This window comes from Oryctolagus cuniculus, chromosome 13 (assembly GCF_051225735.1).
Source record: "Oryctolagus cuniculus isolate XC-2025 breed Fujian yellow rabbit chromosome 13, ASM5122573v1, whole genome shotgun sequence".
Lineage (NCBI taxonomy): Eukaryota > Metazoa > Chordata > Mammalia > Lagomorpha > Leporidae > Oryctolagus > Oryctolagus cuniculus.
In genome coordinates, this window is record NC_142879.1 from 66,888,912 (window position 1) to 66,911,389 (window position 22,478).

Genomic DNA, 22,478 nt, shown 5'->3' on the forward strand with positions numbered 1-22,478 from the left:
GGCGCTGTGGCTGGCGCACCGCGCTGATCCGAAGGCAGGAGCCAGGTGCTTCTGGTCTCCCATGCGGGGGCAGGGCCCAAGCACTTGGGCCATCCTCCACTGCACTCCCGGGCCACAGCAGAGAGCTGGCCTGGAAGAGGGGCAACAGGGACAGAATCCGGCGCCCCGACCGGGACTAGAACCTGGTGTGCTGGCGCCGCAAGGCGGAGGATTAGCCTATTGAACTGCAGCACCGGCCCCTGGCTGTTCACTTTTGACTTCCCTTTTATAGAGAAATATATTTCTTAAAAATAAGCACCACACATTCACTATATTCACCAAACTTTAGTTTAAAAACAATCGTTGACAGTACATTTCTCTTGTCAATTTTTTATTGTGCTACTTGCGCAAAAAAACGAAATTAAGCACTTACTGAATTATGTTTAGATCTTTAAATTATTCATTTAACAAGTTCATTTAAATAATATTCCATAAATGACAAGCAGTTTAAATAGATGTTTAACTATCATTAAAAAATTCATAAAATCAAAGCCAGTTAAATTTTCAACAAGGCAATGTAACCTTTACCACTAACCTGACTAAAAGGCCGCACCCGCACTGCCACTTTCACACTGTCAGTACTTGGCATAGGCATTTTCATCGTTTTCATTATTCATACTGTTATCTGGTAGAAAAATATTGTAGAAAAGCACACTGCTTATGCTGTTCTTCACACGGCAACACTAAAAGCTCAGCCCACACAGCAGTTCATTTCTGGATGATCAATTATTAATGGTCCATTCATTATACACTATCAATTACCTGCTATAAATTATTTTACAATACTTACTTATTGATGTATTTTATAGCCTATATCAAGTATCATTACATAATCGTGCGGAGTCACACTGTAAAATGCAAGGTGCTTTTGTTTTTTCTTCTTCCACATCTACTCATCACCCTTTTTCAAATCTGTGCCTGAGGTTCTGAGATAATTTACTAGTTTTGAAACCTGAATATTAAGGGGTTCCTGTGATTCAGCACCAAGCTCCTTCACAACAACAGTACAAAATCTGTCCTGAAATCTCAATGAGGCACATACCAAGTGCACTGAATATCCACAAAACATTTATTTTACATTTCTCTACTTTCTCAAACCCTTTTATGAGGTTGCTAGTGAGCAGTGAACCGGTCAGTCTAACCTGGGTTATTAGTCTCTGAGAAACTGAGACTTTTTAAAGATAAATAGACTTTAAGCTTGCTAAACAAGAAATGCCAACATTACAGTTAATCAATGCATTACTTGGAAAATTTGCTCATATGAGGTAGATTACACAAAATTTGTGAAAGTACAAAAAGGTGGCAAATCACATGCCCATAATTTGATTTCAACATAGTAACAGCCGAACACAGAATACATCTTATGATTAGAAATCTTAATCACAGAATCAAAGTGCATGAATTATAAAATAGCAACTCTAAAATCAGTTTAATCCTCATTTTAACATCTGTCTAGTAATTGTAGAGAAATAAAATGGGACCAATGCCTACTAGCATATAAAATCATTACAACAGAAATCCCCTCTCAATAATCTAACAGACACAAACTACTGTGAAGTAGACACTTTATTTAACATTCCAATAATAGCCATATTTACATATTATATAAATGTATGAAGTCTTAATATAAAATAGAAAAACTGCCTGGACTGAAAGAATCACTCCACATGGAGCTATTTTACTTATTGAACTTCTGTTTACAAAAATTTACAATAATTTATATATAAATTATTTTCTTCCAAATTAGATGATTTTTAATAACCCACACAACTGTGATGTCTTTACAAACAGGTGTATATTAAAAACTTGAAAGAAAAATTACAGCATTTTTCTACGTAAAACTTGCTTTGGAAAAGAAGACAGTTTTTTTCTGCTCTTTCCAAGAGCTTTTCCTGTAACTTCTGCAGTTTTTCTTGGTTTGCTCTTTCCTCCATCAACTGGGCTCGCTAAGGGAGATATCAGCTTAATTTCTACTGGAGGAGGTGACCAAGAACTTTCCTTTTCTGTATTTCTGCGGGGGAGGAGGAAAAGATAAGAATAAGCACATTGTGTAAGTGGCTTCCCAACATTGACAGAAACTTTAGGGAAACTGTGCCTAGTGCTTTCATTTTATAAGAGAACTGAAGTGAAGCTGGAAGTCATACAGGCTAATGAGAGGCAAAATTAAGGTTTCACATAAAAGAATTTTCCCTCTGTGACATGGGCATTAACAGCAATCACCACAGGACCTACACATTCCAAATGTGTTCATCAACGCTGCTGGGTTACAGGAACAGGCCAACTAGTGGTCAGTGCACAGCAGGAGAGCTAAGCATGTTCTTGGTATCACAAATGATGATACTCAAGCACCCGCAATTAGCACATATGTATGTGATTTCAAACTTGAAGTAGCTTTCCCAATGAAAACAGTGATACTAATTAAGGTTAACAGTCATTAAATCAGTTTTAAAACAAGATAAAATGGGGATAAGGTTTTCGGCCTAGTAGTTAAGATGACTTCCCAGCTCTTCTCCAGCCCAGCCCTGTCCTGTGTATTTGGGGAAATGAACCAGCTGATAGGAGATCTCCCTCTGGTGTCTCTCTCCTCCCTCTCTTCCACCCCCACCCCCACCCCCAGATTAACTTGTACTTTTAGTAAATTCAACCATGCCCAAGCACAGCAAGGACAAAATACTATTTAACAAGCATTTCTGAAATGGAAGAGTTTCCTGTGGATTTGCTACTAGTGAAGTAACACCAGGATTTTTAAGTTTATGATTCTTTGTTACTAGTTTATTTACTAATGAAAAGGTCCCCCTCCTCCATCAACTGCAAAAAATAGATATACTGGATGCAAATTATCCCCAATCTATCACCCTTCTTTAAAAAGGATGAGCAGGTTTTCATTCTATATAGAAATCTACCTTCAGCAGTGAAATCTAATAATCAAGGAGATAGTGCTTATATGTGTCCTTAAGAATGATCATTTTCTGATGAGCTTAATTTCCCTTTTCAAATTGACTTTTCTCAAATTTGATATTGAGAAACAAAGGCATAAAAATTTCAGAAAACAAAGTCATACTTGCTTGCTTGTCTTGTTTTTGCAGTCCTGATTCTTTTCACTTTTTGCTTTCCCACAGCTTCTACTGATTTAGCATCATCTTCCTATGGGTTAAAAATGTGAAAAGATAAACTGTTAAGCAGAAATTTGAAATATAAATTTAGAAATTCTACACTGAGTCAAGGCATATAACCCAACACTACTATTGAATTCAAATTCAACAAATCCCAAATTGTTTCCTTATATTTTTAAACAGAAACCGTGGTATTTTTTATTCCTCATTCTCACAATTCCAACTAATCTCCCAGTCGTGCCAAATTTTATTTTTCAATGTTTCCCCTGTTTTTCTGTTCCCATTATGTCTGTCTAAATCCATGCTTTCATTATTTTGTAAGAACCTGGCCACTGGGACTATTATGTCCCTCCCTAGAATTCATCTTTCATAGACCCCACGCCCCACACACATGGCCACTCTCTAGTGTATGAGCATTCCCCACCCACCCACCCACTGCTTATACACTGCTGAGTCTTTGTTTTTGTGATTTTTCTCTGCAAAGAACACCTGCATCCACCACCTTCTACCCAAAGAAGTAGTTGACTATAAATTATTTGTATCATACTGTGAAATAACTATTGTGTGTTTCTGTCTCTGCAATTAGACCGTGTTTAAGAACTAAACTGTGGGCCAGCGCCGCGGCTCACTAGGCTAATCTTCCGCCTAGCGGTGCCGGCACACCGGGTTCTAGTCCCGGTTGGGGCGCCGGATTCTGTCCCGGTTGCCCCTCTTCCAGGCCAGCTCTCTGCTGTGGCCAGGGAGTGCAGTGGAGGATGGCCCAAGTGCTTGGGCCCTGCACCCCATGGGAGACCAGGAAAAGCACCTGGCTCCTGCCATCGGATCAGCGCGGTGCGCCGGCCGCAGCGCGCCGGCCGCGGCGGCCATTGGAGGGTGAACCAACGGCAAAAAGGAAGACCTTTCTCTCTGTCTCTCTCTCTCACTGTCAAAAAAAAAAAAAAAAAAAAAAAAAAAAAAAAAAAGAACTAAACTGTGAACTCCTAAAAGATAAGGAAGTAGCTTTAAGTATTTTTCTGTAAGCCTCTGCCACTGCATGGTAACTGACTCATGGCAGAGAATTCAATACAAGTTTATGAATTAATGTTTGTAAATATAAGGGGGACATAGTCCCTGAATTGTTTTCATCTTAGGGTTATGTACAATCAGGTGACAGAATCAACTCTGAAATGCATTCTAAGTGTGCTCTGTGAATGACACTGCAGGGGTTTGCAGGCCTCCATTTTTAATAAACCCATTCAGATAATTCTGATGGCACTACGGTTTAGAAACCTTTTTCCTAAACTGCAGCAGCCAAATCCCCAAAGATGTAGAGAAAAAACAAATTTGGGGCTTTTAATATAAGTGACTCCTATCTTTAAAGTTTATTTAGAAAACATTTTAGAAATAAACTTCTTAAAATTAAATGAAGTTTAAAATTTTATTTTGAAAACTAAAGTCAGTTAAAAAAATACAGAAAATCATACATTTCTTACCAGTTCATCTATAAGTTTGGACGCATTAGATGTATTTTTTTGCCTGGTCCTCAAAGCAGGAGGTGAGATAACAAACTGAGAAGTCAAATCTGATACCAATTCTTTCAGCTGTGCAGGAGCCGCTACTTGTTTAGCTGAAGTTGAAAAAACAAAACACCTCACTGTATCTTTGTATACTCTGTATATGCTATGTTTTCAACTAAGAAGCTTGGAACAAATGATGCACACAGAAACATGCGAATATCCCAAAACCCAGAAAACACTGGTATCCCAAATTAATTGTTTTTAGAGACAGAAATGACAGGAAAAATCCAGTAGCATTTGGGTGATCCAAATATTTAATAAAATGAATTTTAAAAAGCTTAAGAGCTAAGAAATGCTACAGACCTTAAAATAGGCATAAAACTGTCTTATGTCATTAGTTCCAATTTATTCTGCCTGTTCCTCAGACATTTTGGGGAGGAAAGCATTAAACCCATATATAACCTGAGCTACCCTGCATCATAATTAGTATGTACACAGATGATAAAGATGACAAAGATCTGAATCAGAGAGATGTTTGCTACACTACACCAAAATAACCCACGATCTTTGCATTTACTCTTCCAGTTGTGAAGAAAAGTATTAGTTATGTCAATAACATTCTTCTGCTATTCTCACTGCTGTGTTTTTCACTTTCATCCAATACAAAGGGTCTTCAAAATGTTAATGAGAAAATGAAAAGATTTTGCTACCTGAATATGTGTATAATGACAAAATAGTAAGGATTTCAACATTTTTTTGCACCAAAATAAATACCTTAAATTCCATTTCAATGAATGTTTCTCAAGTACCCTTTTATCAGCTTGGTAAAGTTAGCTAAAATCTCACATATTTTGTCATTTCATTCTTCTCCATGGAAAGTGTAGGTGAAAGCACTCTCCTATTATGAAGAAACTTACACATGCCACCAAAATAATCAAAGCAGGAAGGAGAGGGGAGAGAGAAGTATACCTTGTAACTATAAATCATTTTTAAGACAAATGATCAATTGCACTGGCAGGGTCACTTTCCTGTGCAGAGACTACACAAAAATAACAACTCAATATAGTAAAGGAGGTTTTTGTACAGTGAACGCTGAAGACAGAAAATTTCAAGTCTTCTTATTTTATATGACATATCTTCTATCTTAAGTCAGGAAGCAATTACATAAGAGGCCACATGGGTTTATCCATTGACAGTTTTTAAAATTTTACATAAATCAGGAAAGTTATCTACTTTACTTACAAGGCCCTTAACTGCTCTGCTGAAATTCTAATTTCAAACTAAAGTAAACAAATTTTGTTTACCCAGCCACTATTTTGACCTTCATAAAGAGCTGCTCTATAAAAGGACCTAGCCAACTACCTCAGAATTACCCTTTCTTTCATGGTCACCTTTATAGACATCTTTTAACCATCTCCCCCACTAAAATTGTTTTCTCTCATAAAATCTTAACATTAGAAATATATTATGCATCTGTTTGAATATTTTGTCTGTATGTGTGTTTGTGTGTGATACATCAAGAGTAAGATATTCCCACCATTTGGGAGAGACATAACCCCAGTTTGAGTATGTATGACAAACATCAACCAAATACTCATTAGCTTACTAAGTGACAATGAGGGACAGCTGAGCCTGCAGACAGGTCAGTTTTGCCTAGCAGTGAATGTGTTTAAATAATCTGTTTAATAATGTCAAGTGAATTATAGGATTTAAAAAGTCATAGAGGAATCATTAAATTTCTGAATTTCAAAGTCATTTTTAGGGCAAATAATCAATTAGTGCTTTAAATCAAATAGTGCTTTTAAAACAAACGTTAAGTTGATGACTAAGCTGAAAAGTGTGCTTTGGATAGAAATAAAAAAGTACCTTTTGTTTTTCTTGGAACCTTCGAGACGGGAGGAGAAAATAAAAATGGCTCATTTTGTGGTTCAGAAAGGTCCGGCAACAAGGTGGCCTTGCTAGATCGAGTCCTTGTGCTACGGGAGGATTTAGTAAAACCCGCTGTGGCAAGCAATCCTTCTTCTTGGTCATTTGGTTCTTTGTGTTCTTCTGTTATTGAGTGTAATGGATGTTTTTGGCTTCGATTTTCAGTCCTTCTACTGAGCTTTTTCTCAGAGCTCATCACTATAGCAAGTTCCTCATTTGGCACTAGAATGGATTTTTCTAAAGCTTGTTTTCCCATATCGGTATTTTCAGTTCTAGCTGGGGTGTTTCTTGTAGATCTCCTCTGGACACTAAGAACTTTCCTTTTTGTGGGACTTTCTTCCTTAAAAGTCTTAGATCCTACATCTTCAGATGGATTTATTTTTCTTGGTCTACCACGTTTCCTAGGTGTGGCAGGTGTATCAAATTCTGCCTGAAGAGTCAGCTTGGATGAATCAACTTCAGAGCCTTCTATCCCATCCAGTGCACTAGCTTCTCTCTCTTTGACCCTTCTTCTAAGCTTAAGAGATAGCTCCTGGTCACTGGATATTCCATCTTGTTTATATCCTGTATTTTCCGAAACTTCTTTATTAACATGTTTCAATTTTCTGGTAGTTTTACTAGGACTTGCTACTTTACTCACTTTTAGATCATTTATAATTTCAACACTTTCCTGATTTTCTACAGATTTTTTCCTTCTTTTAGGAGTCTTTTTTGTAACAGATGAAGATGAAAGTTTAATCCCTTTAGCAGTTTCTTCAGCTGCTGGTTCCAATAGCTGAGATGATTTTAACCTTCTTAATTCTCTACCTGGAGTAACTTCTAACTCCTGTTCCACAGAATTGAAACTTTCTAATGTGTCTTTGTCAATTTCCTTCTTTCTCTTTCCTTTCCTAGAAGCAACAGAATTTTGAGGTGTTTTCTGGTTCTGAGATATTCCTTTGATATCAGAAGAGGCACTTTCAGGTGCCTCAGAAATTTGTGTTTTCCTACTTTTCTTTGTAACCGATAGCCCCAGCATCTTAGAAGAAACATCTGCTGACTCCTCTGGTTGTGTGGATCTGATACTCAGGTTTTGGATGCGTTGTCCTCTTGCCCGAGTTCTAGAGGAAATCGTGTCATCAGTCTGGCTGACATTTATAGCCATTGTACTTGTCTCCTGAACAGTCTTAACTACAGATCTTGTTAACTTGGTGGAAGACATTACCTTTTGGCTTATTAAAGGTATGTGCTTGTCAACTGACTGTTCCATTGTATCTGAAGTAATTTCCTTATTTCTTGTATCTTTAATCACATCTAATAAATTTTCTGCAATTGCCACTTTTATTGGTTCAGGCACATATGGTAATGTCTCTACTTTTTGGGACTCTTGATCACTAGTTATGACAGACGGTAAATTTGCAGTACGTCCATGATTACCATTTTCCCCACTGTGCACAAGTTTTTCCTCAGTGGCAGGGTTAGCTGTCTTGGGTAACACATTAGATGCTGCAGAGTCCCCCATCTCAACCTCTCCTTCTTCACCTTCCAGTATCAAGGTAAAGTTGCTCTGAGCCACAAAAAGTTCCCCATCGACTTCAGCAATGTCACATTCAGCAGAGTCTTTATTATCAGGTAAGTCACAAAACTGCTGCTCGATGCTATCAAAATTATATTGAAGCTTAAGAGTTCCTGAAGGATACAGCTCATTGAAAGAAAGATTCCTAGCCTCTCCTGAATCTTGAGCTTCAAGCTTTTCATGCTCAGTCACCTAAAATGAATTAAAAATAAGAGACTGGTTAAAGAATTTTACTCTATATCAGAATCTAAAGCACACAGGTTTTTAATGAGTTTCTCACCCTGGTGTGTACATTTAAAAAAAAAATTTGATATGGCATACACTTATAAGTTTACTTTATAAAATAACCATTTTAAGCAATCAGACTTTCTCATACTCAGAATAATTAGAAACAGATTTTTGAGATTATGACGAATTAAACTAGAAATCCCACATTTTTAACAAAACCTTGAAAATTATTATGATACTACCAGTTATAAGAATTAAGGACTTATTGTATTCTCACCCATGAAAAAAATTAACCTGAGACAAAGAAACACCCCCAATTGTCTTAATGAAAATCCCCAAATTACCTAACTATTCACACTTTTCTAAACAGCATGATCCCCATAAGGTTGAAGAACAATTCACCTACATAAGCTCCCTTGGGCTAGACTCAATCCTCTTCCCTTTGCTGGGGCTGCATAAACCATGAAATTCCTAAGGCTTTCAAGTTCAGTACCTCTCCTGCAAGGGTTTGGTGGAAGAAGGAATGGTCCTTGCATTTACCTTTTGGTAAGGGAAGGGGAGAAAAAGGAGGAGGTAGAAAGTAACAGAGAGATCTCCTGACCAAGAAGGTAGAACATTACCACCCATCTAGACAAAGACATTTTCCCATTCCCCAAACATTCAATGAGATGACAGATTGGAAACAACCTAGAAATGAGGATTCCCGTTTACACATGCTCACAATTTTTATTAGCTTCCCAACCAAAGGAATTGGAACTTTAGCCTTCTATTGTGAGAAAACTCATAAGGATGAATATGGATAATGTGACATTTTTATGAATTAAAACTTCCCAATTTCTATATAATCAGATTTCTAGAAATAATTACAAGAGTCAGTATTCCATCTTAAATGCATTACATTAAAAAAAAAAAAAACCTTTCTGGAGTATACAGAATTTCAACACCAGCCATCTGAATATCATCCTCCCACAAGTATGCATGGGGAAAAATCTTATTTAACAATATCCACTTATTTTCAAATATATACTCTGAACAGTCTAAATGTCAAACTTGAGTCTGGAGTAGCCATTCTCTGTTGTCTTATGGCTAAAAACTTTTCATCAGAACTAAATACTGGCCAGCGCTACGGCTCACTAGGCTAATCCTCCACCTTGCGGCGCCGGCACACCGGGTTCTAGCCCCAATTGGGGCGCCGGATTCTGTCCCGGTTGCCCCTCTTCCAGGCCAGCTCTCTGCTGTGGCCAGGGAGTGCAGTGGAGGATGGCCCAAGTGCTTGGGCCCTGCACCCCATGGGAGACCAGGAGAAGCACCTGGCTCCTGGCTCCTGCCATCGGATCAGCGTGGTGCGCTGGCCGCGGCGGCCACTGGAGGGTGAACCAACAGCAAAGAAGACCTTTCTCTCTCTCTCTCACTGTCCACTCTGCCTGTCAAAAAACAAACAAAAAATACTAAGCAAAAAGTAAATAACTGTGGCTTCTTTAACACAGCCTTTTTGTTTTCATGAAAACCAGTTTCCTAAAGGATGTGCTAACAAAATATTTACATACTTGCTTTTTGAACACAGATTTTTAATAGAGGTTTATATATCGTAGTCAAATAGACAAGATTATCTTCAAAAAGTTCACAATGTGTATTATGAAAATTAGGTATGGATTTCAAAGTGTTTTGCACCAAAATACTTTAAATTTTATTCTAGTTTTCCACAAACTTTTTGAAGTACTCTTGTGTATCAATTTTAGATGATTTTATTTTTTCAAATTTAAGCCAAAGACAAAAGTAAAAAATTAAAATTTTTTACATGAATTCCTTGAGTATCAGGACGACTGTCAGAAATTGGAGGCTTCTCTTCTGGTAAGTCAACACCTTCTTTTAGCACGTCAACTTCTATATCCTGATCTTCTTTTAGGTTCAATGCAATTTCCTGGTCAAGCCTATGCTCAGAAATACTAGGGCTTTCAGAAGGAACGATCCCAAAGTTTCCACTCTCATCAGGGACATCAGCCATAGCTGAAAGAAAAAATCAGTGTTACTCTTCCTCAGTATTCTATCATTCATATTAAATATCACATATTTAATATTCACAAAGATAAAATACAGAATATAAATTTCACATATCAAAATGACACCACTAGTTTTTTCTCAACTGCAACATAATTCCTGCTCTTGCTGTGAAATTTTAATATGATAACTGTTTTGAAGAGGCTCAGTTGTTTCTTATTAATCTCAAAATTATATCCATCAGGAAGCTACTAGACAGCCAACCACTCTTATACCATTGAAGAACTGCATGAGGGGCATGCAATCTGGCTATGAAAAAGGATGAGCATGTCTCTGTTGGCAGAAAGCATCTAAATGAGCACAAAAAGTACTACCACTTACAGGCTCATCTGAAAAACTCTCCTTTCATCCTTCCTTTGCCAAGGTTCTTTGTCATTAGCAACTCTAGGTCATATTTAGGTTTAGAATTTGTGAATGATGCAAAATACAAAACACCTCAAAAGGGGAAAAACAACAGACTAACAATTAAAAATCCTTTACCATTTACTAAAAAACAATTAAAAACTTTAGAGGAAAAAATTACTAGGAAAAATATTTCACAATATTAACAGGTAATGGGGGCTCTTAGTTCTAATATACAAAGTACTAGTAAAATGAAAAATGTTGTCACCTGTCAGTTTAGCAAAGAGGATTGGGAAAATGGGTACGTTGCCTTCTATGATAGTAGTAAATTACCTCCATTGGAGAAAAATACTTAAAAAAAAATCTGTGTATAATTCTTGGCCTGGCAAGTTCAGTATTATGAATCTACCCAACTGAACGTACCAATATATATATACAGAAGCATAATCATTGCAGATGAAACAGCAAAAACAAATGATCATTCCAAATGTTTACTAAGGAGCAATTAGTTAAGCATAACTTATCAACTCTATCAAATGGGTATTATTGTTTCTATTGAAAACTTTAGTATTTTACAAAATAATAGAGGTAGAACCAGTCTTGCAGTTAAATAGAGAACTTGAATTATGAACCCAGGGTATATAATTCAAACCCCTATGCTCTTTAGCCACTGTACTTATTTCTTCTTTCAACATATGGCAAACATGCATGGGGGGGGAAAATTCGGTAGAAAAAAAATATTCATTGGATAGGTACCAAGTATTTAGCATAGTGGTCGATACCCATATCCCAGCAGTGTTTGAATTCGATTCTCAGCTCTTGCTCCAGATTGCTGCCAATGCAACCCTGTGAGGCAACAGTGATAGCTCAAGTAATAGGCAGGAGACCTGGACTGAGTTCCCAGCTTCAGCGCCAGGTTACCTCAAGTCAATGTGGGCAGTGGGGAGTGAACCCTCTGTCTCTCCATCTCTCAAAAAAAAAATTTAATGCATGAATTTGAGAGGTAGAGTCAGAAAGATCTTTTACCTGCTGGTTCACCCCTGAGATAAGCCCATCCAAATGCAGGATCCAGGAGCTTCCTCTGGGCATCCCATGCAGGTATAGGGGCCCAAGCACTTGGGTCATCCTGGCTTTCCCAGGCCATAGCAGAGAGCTGGATCAGAAGAAGAGCAGCTGGGACTAGAACCAGCACTCATAAGGGATGCAGGTGCTGCAGGTGGAGGCTTAGCCTACTTTGCCATAACACCAGCCTCAAAATTTTGTTTATTAAAACTATTAAATCCCATGTATTGTTAATTTCCCTGGAGAAAATTTACTCGTTTGTAATTTTTTCTTTCCTAATAATGAAAAAAATTGTTCTGGTCCTTAAGTTACATCTACCACAAAATAAAAATAGGTATTGCCCTGTGAAGATACCAGAGTCTCACAAGATCAAAGAGATGATTCCAAAAGAAAAATGTCATAAAATCCATCCTAAGATTTCTACTATTAGAGCCATACAATGACTTATAAGCAACCTACTGTTTAAGTAGCTGATACATCTCCTTAGAACTTGCTTATATTAAGGTTAGCTGACCAGAGAGAGTAGAGAATATTTAAGAAAATCTGGACAATAGATTCTTGTATTTTGAAAATAAATCTATTTGAAACACTAAAATGAAATAATCCCAAAGTTAAAATAACACATACATTTATTGTTATCTGCTCTAATTGTAGAGATGCAGGTTTCAACAGATGATACACCTTCATCCGAAACAGGTAACTTGGACTTCGGGGTGAGGATTTTCCTTTAGAGATAGAAATATGTAGTTTAGTGTGTGAGAAGAACCCACCTGTCTTAATCTGCTTTACTTATCATTCTATTGATGAAAACTGAAGTTGAGAAATCAATACTATTCATACTCATTTTAAATAACACTGTAAAATTTATAAGTGAATAGATTAAAAATAAGTTGTGGAACATGCTGACAGTGGTCCCAATCAAATACAGGCATTTGTTATCCTTACTTTAAACATTGTGGTTAAGTCTAAGAAAGAATCAACAATACAATCCCACAAAATATCAAGTAAGTTTATAGTTAAAAAAGTTTATAGTTAAAAATGAACTAGCTGCTAAGTGGTGTATATTCACCTACATTCTAATAACCACAAACTTTATTCTCATGAGACTAGGCTCCTTGTAACTGTTGCAATTACCCATTAAACTCACTGCAACAATAAGTTTTCAAGGAACACCAGAACTAAAAATAACTTGGATAATCCTTTCACACTGGTTTTTCTCACTTTTTCCATGAAGGCCTGGAAAAGATTTCATCCAGTCTGGATTTCTCTTCTCAGAGGTAAAGCATATGTCTGAACTGAATGTGCTGAATTCGAATGAAGCAACTACCATGATCTTAATCTGGTGGATGGTTTGCTTAGTCACTCATTACTTATAATGAGCCCTTTATAATGTTTTAAAATTATCATGTTCACGAGTTACTTTTATTAAAACACTCTTAGAACGTCTCGATTACTGAAGCTGTTACTTTGTTGAATCTTTGACAGCACTGCTACTAAAAGTGCTGACAGGCAATCTATGTTCAGTCTTAAAACGAAACAAGGGGCTTTGCCAAGTGAACAAGCACTTCACTAAACACACTGATTAGTTAGCTGACTTTTCAATAAAGGAAGCAGTGCAATGGTTCATATTCTAATACAGGCTCCTCCTCTTCCTGTGAACTGAAAACCAGCACCTGCTCACTAGATCACACTTTGAATACATCACCTAGTATAACCACCTTTCCTGGCACACAGTGTCTGTGAAGTTATTTGTGAGCACAGTATTTTAATCAGTCAGTAGAAAACAAAAAGGTAGCTGGAGTCTTCTATCAACCAAATGTTAGGAACATTTGGTTCAGTACTGTCTCTACTAGGCTCCACTTTGGTCCTCTAATAGTCCTTTGTCTGATCATGTTGAGACCACTGACAGGGTGAGGGCATGATGTTTTGGTCTTCAACAAAAACAAATCACCAACAAGTATTAAGAGTTCTGCCTCAACTTGTATGTCTGCATATTTTGGAAATGTCTAGTAGCATTTTAAAATTTCATGGCAACTACTAAGTAACATACAACTGTACAACTGCACTTCTTCCAAAACAGAAAACATTACCAAAACAGCCATGTCAAAGATCAACAACAACAACAATCTCTTAAAAAGTATTTGAAGTTTTCTTCATAAACTTACCCTTCATGGACTGATGGTACATGAGAATCAACTCCTTGAATGGGGCTTAAATGATTTAATTCTGAAAATGCTTCCTCTCCAACTTCTAAAATGCCAATAGATCATACAAAATTATTAATTTATACTAAACAGTAGTTACTTGTTCCTTAGATTATTACTATCTTTTAAAAATTCTAGATTTATCTGAGAGGCAGAGAGACAAAAGTACAGGCAGAGCTCTCATCTGCTGGTCCACTCCCCAAATGCCTGCTATGGCCAGGACTGGGTCAAACTGAAGCAATAAGCTGGGAACTCCATCCAGATCTCGCCTAGAGAGCAGCAGGAACCCAACTACTTGAGTCATCACCTCTGCCTCCCAGGGTCTGCATTAATAGGAAGTTGGAGTGAAAACTGAATGCAGGCACTGCAATGCAGGACATGGCAGTGAGGCCACATATCCATTCCAGCATTGTTCATAAGTTTTTAGATCTGCATTTCGGTTCTTTTAGATTTATTAGCTTGGCATCAGGCTGCCAGTAGATCCTTATTCTAATTCTCTAACACTGATTAAAGAGCCCCCGTTAACTATGAATATTCATATCTAATATTTGCTACTTTGAAATGTGATTTTAAAAAAAGATTAATGTGGGGCCGGCACTGTGGCAAAGCAGGTAAAGCCGCCACCTGCAGTGCTGAGATCCCATATGGGCACTGGTTCGAATCCTGGCTGCTTCACTTCCGATCCAGCTCTCTACTGTGGCCTGGGAAAGCAGTAGAAGATGGCCCAAGTCCTTGGGCCCCTGCACTTGCATGAGAAACCCTGAAGAAGCTCCTGGCTCCTTGCTTCACATCGGCTCAGCTCCAGTCATTGTGGCCAATCTGGGGAGTGAACCAGTGGATGGAAGACCTTCCCCCCGCCCTGACTCCCCTTCTCTCTGTGTAACTCTTTCAAATAAATCTTAAAAAAAAAAAAAAAAAAAAAAAAAAAAAAAAAAAAAAAAAAAAAAACGATGCAGAAGCAGGCATTTGGCCTAGTGGTTAGGATACATGCATCCCAACAAAACTCCTTGAGCTCAAGGCCTGGCCCTGGCTCCTCATTCCAGCTTCCTGTCAAAGCAGATACTGGGAAGCAAACGGTAAAGGCTCAAGCAGCAGGGTCCCTACAAACCACATAAGAGACCCGGATTCAGTTTCCAGGCCTGAATGTTGTGGGCATATGGACCGTGATGGGAACAGGAGTTCTCTTTAAAAAAAAGAAAGTACATTTCTAGACATGAACAATTAATGCTTAATAAAGATACTACGTCCAAACCTTGTATGTTAAGAAACCTCAATTCAGCGAGGCAAAAAATATTTCCTAAAAGAAATTACTTATGACAGATATTTATGTAAGTTTTAGCGACACAGATTTAAAGTTAGGAGTTACTTTTAAATAAACTTGTTAAATATGTACGGGGTAAGAAACAAAAATTGGCTTAATCTTCTGATCCACCAATTCTAACCTATGTCTTTGCCATTCCCCTTCCTGTGTTCTCCTGGCTCCTCCCATGCCTCCCAACATGGCATTACCCATAGTATGTGACTACAACATAGTACACGCTGAGCATATAATAATTATTTAACCTATACTTTTTTCTTATGGTGGAAAAATTCTGTTACAAATTGTACTTAGAGATATCAATGGCGATTGACTAGTTGGTAATGAGTTCTTACCCATTTGTTTCTTGAGATCTGGAGGATTATCTTCATCTTTCTCAGTTTGTTCTGTTAAATTAGCAATTTGTTCAGTGGGAGAACTTGTTGATTCAGAGTCCACAAAAATAACATCTTCAGATTCTTCTGGTGATGGTGCATCCTGATACTCTGAGGTAGTCTGATCTGATCTGGTTGAGGCACTGCTGGTTTCTTTGCTCAGATCCAGTTTCTCCAAACTTTGTGAGGAGGTATTCTGTGACCTTACATCTGTTATTTGATGATCCTTTTCAGGGCTATTTGGGAGAAATGATGTGGCTTTACCTTTGTTCTTCAGCCAATCAGTTTCTCCTGGATCGCCACATTTTTGGAAAGATGAAGTAACAAAAATTTCTGTTTTGTGGTCCTCCGCAGCCTGTTAAGAATAAGATTTTTGAAAAGAAAAAAACTGATTAGTAAGCATCAGGTTTGGACCTAAGCTATTCAATGCAATCAGACCCATGCTCTGTAATTCTCCAAACCCTCTCTGTAATCAAAATGCATTTGTGTCAAATTTATTCTTTGCAGATACAGAAGAGTTAATTAATGCTTCCCTAATTCCAGAGGACTAAAATGTAAAACAGGTTAGATGATCAACTGTCACCAACTGGGCTCTTAGTAACCATTCTTAAGATGTACCCTCCTGAACAAATAACCAATTAGGAACTTAATTATAAGGGAAGGTGGGAGGAGGGGGTGGAAGAGGAAAGTGATTCAATATAGGGTGAAAAACAGCAAATTAGGAGGTCTGATATTAGTCCTATTTCTGCCAGCAAATATTTGACTTGACCATGGGCAACTTAGTGCTTTTAAAGCCCTATTCTCTTTAACTATAAATGAGGGGACTGGCTTAGCCCAGTGCCCTGAAGTTTGTATCAAAACTGATGTTTTCTGATATATCCTCCTAAATACTATCAAACTTACTCCAGTGATACATTTTGTGTTCACGCCTTCTTCCATGAATGAAATTCTAGTTTCTTTAAATCGCAGAGGAGGAGTAAGAGACCGTCCAGGTGATAGAGAGGGAGATGCCAAAGGTGTTGTTCGAAGACCAGACCTTAGGATGGACTGAGGAGTAAACTCAGAAAATCCAGAAGAAGTAACTGACATGGCCAAAGTTTTGGCTTTCTGTAATAAGAATAAGTGGAATTCTACAGTTAGTATTTATAAAAAGTACACAGGGGACAGACTGGGTCAAATGAATCACAATGGTAGTTATGTTCTCATCTCTAAAAAACATGTGATTAGAAATTTTTATTTCAGATTACTGGAAAACCAGAGCTTTCTCATGTAAGGTTACAAAATTAAAAGGGCAGGGATGGGGCTGGTGCCGTGGCTCACTTGGTTAATCCTCCGCCTGCAGCACCGGCATCCCATATGGTCGCCGGTTCTAGTCCCGGCTGCTCCTCTTCCAGTCCAGCTCTCTGCTGTGACCCGGGAGGGCAGTGGAGGATGGCCCAAGTGCTTGGGCCCCTGCACCCACATGGGAGACCAGGAGGAGGCTCCTGGCTTTGGATCGGGACAGTGCTGGCCGTTGTGGCCATTTGGGGAGTGAATCAATGGAAGGACGACCTTTCTCTCTGTTTCTCTCTCTGTCTGTAACTCTACCTGTCTAATAAATTAAAAAAAAAAAAAAAAAGGGAAGGGATGAGCACTGTCGTACAACAGTTAAAACTACTTGAGATACTGCATCAATTTCAAGATGCCTGGTTCAAGTCCCACTGCTATGTTCTTCTAATCCAGCATCCTGCTAAGGCATCTGAAAGACAGTTGATAATGACTGAAGCACCTGGGTTCCTGCCACCCACAAGGTAGACCTGGATGAATTTCTTAGCTCCTGGCTTTGGCCTAGCCCAGCACTACTTATTGTGGGCATTTGGGGAGTACAGCAGAAGACAGAAGATCTCTGTCACTTTGCCTTAAAACAAAAAACTAAAACTGCATTTTTTAAAATTCATTTGACAGGTGGAGTTATAGACAGTGAGAGACACAGACAAAAAGGTCTTCCTTCCGTTTGTTCACTCCCCTAATGGCTGCTATGGCCACTGTGCTGCGCCAATCTGAAGCAGGAGCCAGGTGCTTCATCCTGGTCTCCCATGTGGGTGCAGGGCCCAAGCACTTGGGCCATCCTCCACTGCCCTCCTGGGCCACTGCAGAGAGCTGGACTGGAAGAGGAGCAACCGGGACTAGAACTTGGCACCCATATGGGATGTTGGCGCCGGCCCCAAACTTCATCTTTTTTCTAAAGGTCTTGGGTAGGGCCAAAACTATGGTGAAGCAGATAACCTGTAGCACCAGCATCCTATATGGAGTCCCAACTACTCCACTTCCAATCCAGATTCCTACTAATGCACCTGGGAGAGCAGCAGCAGATTGCCCACATGAACCTTTCATGCAAGACCCAGAAGAAGCTCTTAGCTTCGAACCGGCCCAGCTCTGGCCATTGCTGCCATTTGAGGAGTGCACCAGCAGATGGAAAACTACTGTCTCTACTTCCCTCCCTTTCTCTTCCTTTCAAATAAATAAATGAATCTTTATAGGCTTTAGGTTATTTTCAAATTAAATTCAACTGAAAAAACATAATGCCAGTTGGCAAAATAAACTCTTAAATAATCCTTTAAAATGTAGCAAAGTCAAAGGGCCAACTGTGTAGAACAACAGAACCTAAATCAACAAGACTGTAATGTTTTAGAAAAAAATTTTCATCACATGAATTCAGCAACTTAGTAAACTGAATCCTCTGATGACTTCATATAATGAAAACAATGATTATTAGCATGTAAATTATTTAGAAGTACTGTCCTTTAACAGCATAGATTTTTAAATACCATTAGATTATTGAATTCTGCTAGACAGATTATCAGATTATATTGATTTTTCTAGACTCTTTTGGCAGTAGGTAAAAAATAACTCCTTGATTTTGTTGCACCTGGACCAATCTGAAAATATAAAATATTTCTTTTGATAGATGAAAAAATGTTAGAAATACTAGGTTTTAAGTATAATGAACATAATTTTGGTAACAGTACAAATTTAGTTTTGTGGCTTCTTAGTTAATAATTTATCATGAAGGGTGTAAGAAAAAGCTATCCAAAGAGAGAATAGGAGTTAACACTATAATTTCATCAAAGGAATCAGAAAATTAAAGTGGAAAAAAATGTTTTTAAAGTTATTGACTACCAGAAGGTATCAGCTATAAACAACTTATTTTCTCCTTTCTACTTGAAAAATAACTCTCCAGCTTTGTGACGAATGCTAGATTATATAACTAACCTTAACTATAAGAGGAGTTTCAAGTATGCATAATTCAGAAGCTCTGGAGGTATTCTGATGTAATTCCTTTAACTGTGAATTTAAAGGCAACAAACTGGATGCTAGATACAAAGGAGATCTTGGAGGGGTTTGCTGAATGAGCCCCAAACATTGAGAAGGACGTGCAACAGGATGAACAACCAAATCCAGCAGTCTGTAATGAGAATATACATAAAGAACAGAACAAGCCTGGCAACTTCTTTATTAAGTTATATTGAAATAACAAAAGAATTTTGTATTCCATTTAACTATTCAGACTTCCATATTCACTGATAAACATGAAAACAAATTCAATCAAGTACATTAAAGCAATCCAACCGTCACCATTAGTTCAAAAAGAATTCATCAGAAAAGAAGACAATTAGGATTTAAAGGAAACACAACTTTTATCAGTAGTTACTTAGTTATCCAATGTGCTACACCATTTATTTAATGAAGATTTAACTGCTAAGGATTTAAAATACTGATGAAAACAGGACAAAGATTCTCTGGCAATGCAATTGCTAAAATTTATTTTCAACAGCATAAAAAAAATCCTTTCATCTATATATGCTATACATAATGAATACTGGTTCTTTTATGGTTCTGAATGCAATAAAGATTAACAAAAAAACAGCTATTTTCTTTCCCAAATAAATTTGTTGATGAAACAGAACCTCAAAATTCTCAATAGTTTTCTATAATGTTCCAGATTCAATTTATGTCAAAATGATAAAACTGATCTCACTGGTGACTTATATTAAGCATGCATAGTCCAAATAAACTTAAAGGCTTAACTTACAGATACGTAATTTAAACTCAAAAGTGAAATTTTCAGGTTACAGATACTGGTGGATCATTTGTTCAAGTCATTCCTTTCTCAACTTCATAACTGTCCGCTTTATAACTATTTTCTAATGACAAAAACAGTACCACTTTACTTCCCCCAAATGCGAAAGTGGCTCAGCTGAAAATAACCACAAAGAAGTGTAGCATGCTTTGTTGCCCAGAAACAAAAACTTCTGCTGCTATGCCATCCTTGTCATTCTATCTTTTAAGTTCAGATGCAATTTTCCCAATTAGGATAAACAGATCAACACAGATCATAATTGCTTTAAGACCTGTTCTGTAGGGGCCAGCACTATGGCATAGCAGGTTAAGTTGCCGCCTACAGCGCCAGTACCCCATATGGAGGCACTGCAGGCTTCTGGCTCCTGGCTTCGGTGTGGCCTAGCCCCAGCTGTTGCGGCCATCTGGGGAGTGACCAGTGGATAGAAGACTTCCGTCTCTCTTCTCTCTGTAACTCTGCCATTCATATAAATAACTTTTTGTTGTTGTTGTTCAGGCAGAGTGGACAGTGAGAGAGAGAGAGAAAGGTCTGTCTTCCTTTGCCGTTGGTTCACCTTCCAATGGCCGCCACACTGCAGCCGGCGCACCACGCTGATCCGAAGCCTGGAGCCAGATGCTTCTCCTGGTCTCCCCTGGGGTGCAGGGTCCAAGGACTTGGGCCATCCTCCACTGCACTCCCTGGCCACAGCAGAGGGCTGGCCTGGAAGAGGGGCAACCGGGACAGAATCCGGCGCCCGGACTGGGACTAGAACCCGGGGTGCCGGCGCTGCAAGGCAGAGGATTAGCCTAGTGAGCTGCGGTGCCGGCCATAAATAACTCTTCAAAACCAAACCAAACCAAACCAAACCTGTTACTCAATGGGGAAATATTTACAGAAAGCATTTTCTTCCAAGATCAGATAAGACTGGGCACATTCAGGGTAGTATGGCCATAGACAAAGCATTTTCTTTTTTTTTTTGACAGGCAGAGTTAGAGACAGAGAGAGAGAAAGGTCTTCCTTCTGTTGGTTCATTCCCCAAATAGCTGCTATGGTCGGCGCGCTGTGCCGATCCAAAGCCAGGAGCCAGGTGCTTCCTCCTGGTCTCCCATGCGGGTGCAAGGCCCAAGCACTTGGGCCATCTTCCACTGCCTTCCGGGGCCACAGTAGAGAGCTAGTTCAGAAGAGGAGCAACCGGGACAGAATCCGGCACCCCAACCAGGACTAGAACCTGGGTACCAGCGCCACAGGTGGAGGATTAGCCTACTGAGCCACGGTGCCAGCCAGAGAAAGCATTTTCTTAATAAAAAGTCTTCCCATTTGTTACTATACATCAATCACAGCTTTAAGATCACCACCAAACCACTATCTAGACAATTACCTATGTTCTGTTCTAAATCACTTGCATTCAGATTCTGTATTTGGAAATAGTTTGTTCAATTTTATATTGAATAATCAATCCCAAGTGAATATTCTATTAAATGGTTTGCCCTATGTTAATACTGTTGTCTAAAGCTCCTATATATCAACAAAACATTTTAAGGTATCTTTTTAAAGCAAATATTTAATACAGCACTAAGTCTTAGTATCTCCTCAACAATGTTTTTGAATGTGTTCCACATAAGAAATACATTTTATATCACAAAACATGAATTACATTAACCACTACCACTTACTATATGCAGTAATAATTGCCTGTTTTACTCTTACATTGAAAGATATGCCAGTCAGAATGCATTATATTTACTTACTACTCAGTTATGCAAAACAGTATGGAAAATACAGAATCAGGGAATGGAATGATTTTTATGTAAGGTAAATATTGACACCTCAGTTGGTTCTGAGTTAACGCTGGCTTTAAAGGGATATCATTATTACCTCTTTAGGCCCTGAGGCCATCAGCCCCTGATAAAGCCCAGATCTCTTACAGTAGAGAGAGACCAAGAAACAGTGATTTGTGGGGAAAAATTGGAACTATTGGTTAGAAAAACACTATGTCATTAATAATGACTTACAGTTAAAATATCTTTCTACAACCTCATGAGGGTAATTAAGGGGAAACAACCTGAATCTAATCCAAAAAATGTGGAATTCTTCCAAGCTTTGAAAATATGCACTCTATGAGGCTGGTGCAGGTAAAGCCGCTGCCTGCAGTGCTAGCACCCCGGCTGCTCCACGGCCAATTCAGCTCTCTGCTGTGGGCTGGGAAAGCAATAAACAGATGGCCCAGGTCCTTGAGCCCCTGCACCTGAGTGGGAGACCTGGAAGAAGCTCCTGGCTCCGGATCGGCGCAGCTCCAGCCGTTGCGGCCAATTGTGGAGTGACCCAGAGGATGGAGGACCTCTCTCTCTTTCCTTCTCCTTCTGTGTAACCCTAACTTTCAAATAAATAAATCTTAAGTAAATAAAATATGCACACTGTATCATAATGCACACCCCATCAACACCTTTAAGTGATTAACTTACCCCAGAATATTTCATTCTCTGTTTTTCCTATAAAATAATGTGATTTATTTATTTATTTATTTATTTATTTATTTATTTATTTTGACAGGCAGAGTGGACAGTGAGAGAGAGAGACAGAGAGAAAGGTCTTCCTTTGCCGTTGGTTCACCCTCCAATGGCCGCCGCGGCCGGCGTGCTGCGGCCCGCGCACCGCGCTGATCCG

General features: G+C 38.6%; 2 protein-coding genes across 5 annotated transcripts in view; both read right to left on the reverse strand.

Annotated features, from left to right (window-relative positions):
- The window catches only part of LOC103350906 (kinesin-like protein KIF28P), a 69,976-nt gene extending 69,327 nt beyond the window's left edge, over nt 1–649 (reverse strand). Inside the window, exon 1 of the mRNA XM_070055631.2 lies at nt 575–649. Coding sequence (XP_069911732.2) covers nt 575–649 — 75 coding nt within the window. The remainder of the gene's footprint in view (nt 1–574) is intronic.
- Nucleotides 354–22,478, reverse strand: part of AHCTF1 (AT-hook containing transcription factor 1) — a 75,885-nt gene continuing 53,760 nt past the window's right edge. For 2 of the 4 annotated variants that reach the window (XR_016219064.1, XR_016219063.1), the window contains exons 27-37: nt 18,968–19,160; nt 16,619–16,822; nt 15,677–16,070; nt 13,985–14,069; nt 12,447–12,544; nt 10,156–10,364; nt 8,764–8,897; nt 6,515–8,321; nt 4,625–4,758; nt 3,101–3,183; nt 354–2,050 (exon numbers count right to left, since the gene is read on the reverse strand). Coding sequence is in view for 2 of the 4 variants with exons in the window: in XM_008268157.5 (XP_008266379.4) it covers nt 1,858–2,050; nt 3,101–3,183; nt 4,625–4,758; nt 6,515–8,321; nt 10,156–10,364; nt 12,447–12,544; nt 13,985–14,069; nt 15,677–16,070; nt 16,619–16,822; nt 18,968–19,160 (3,400 nt within the window). In the remaining 2 variants the exon portion in view is untranslated. The remainder of the gene's footprint in view (nt 2,051–3,100; nt 3,184–4,624; nt 4,759–6,514; nt 8,322–8,763; nt 8,898–10,155; nt 10,365–12,446; nt 12,545–13,984; nt 14,070–15,676; nt 16,071–16,618; nt 16,823–18,967; nt 19,161–22,478) is intronic. The other 2 variants (XM_008268157.5, XM_017347697.4) reach the window with 1 other exon arrangement.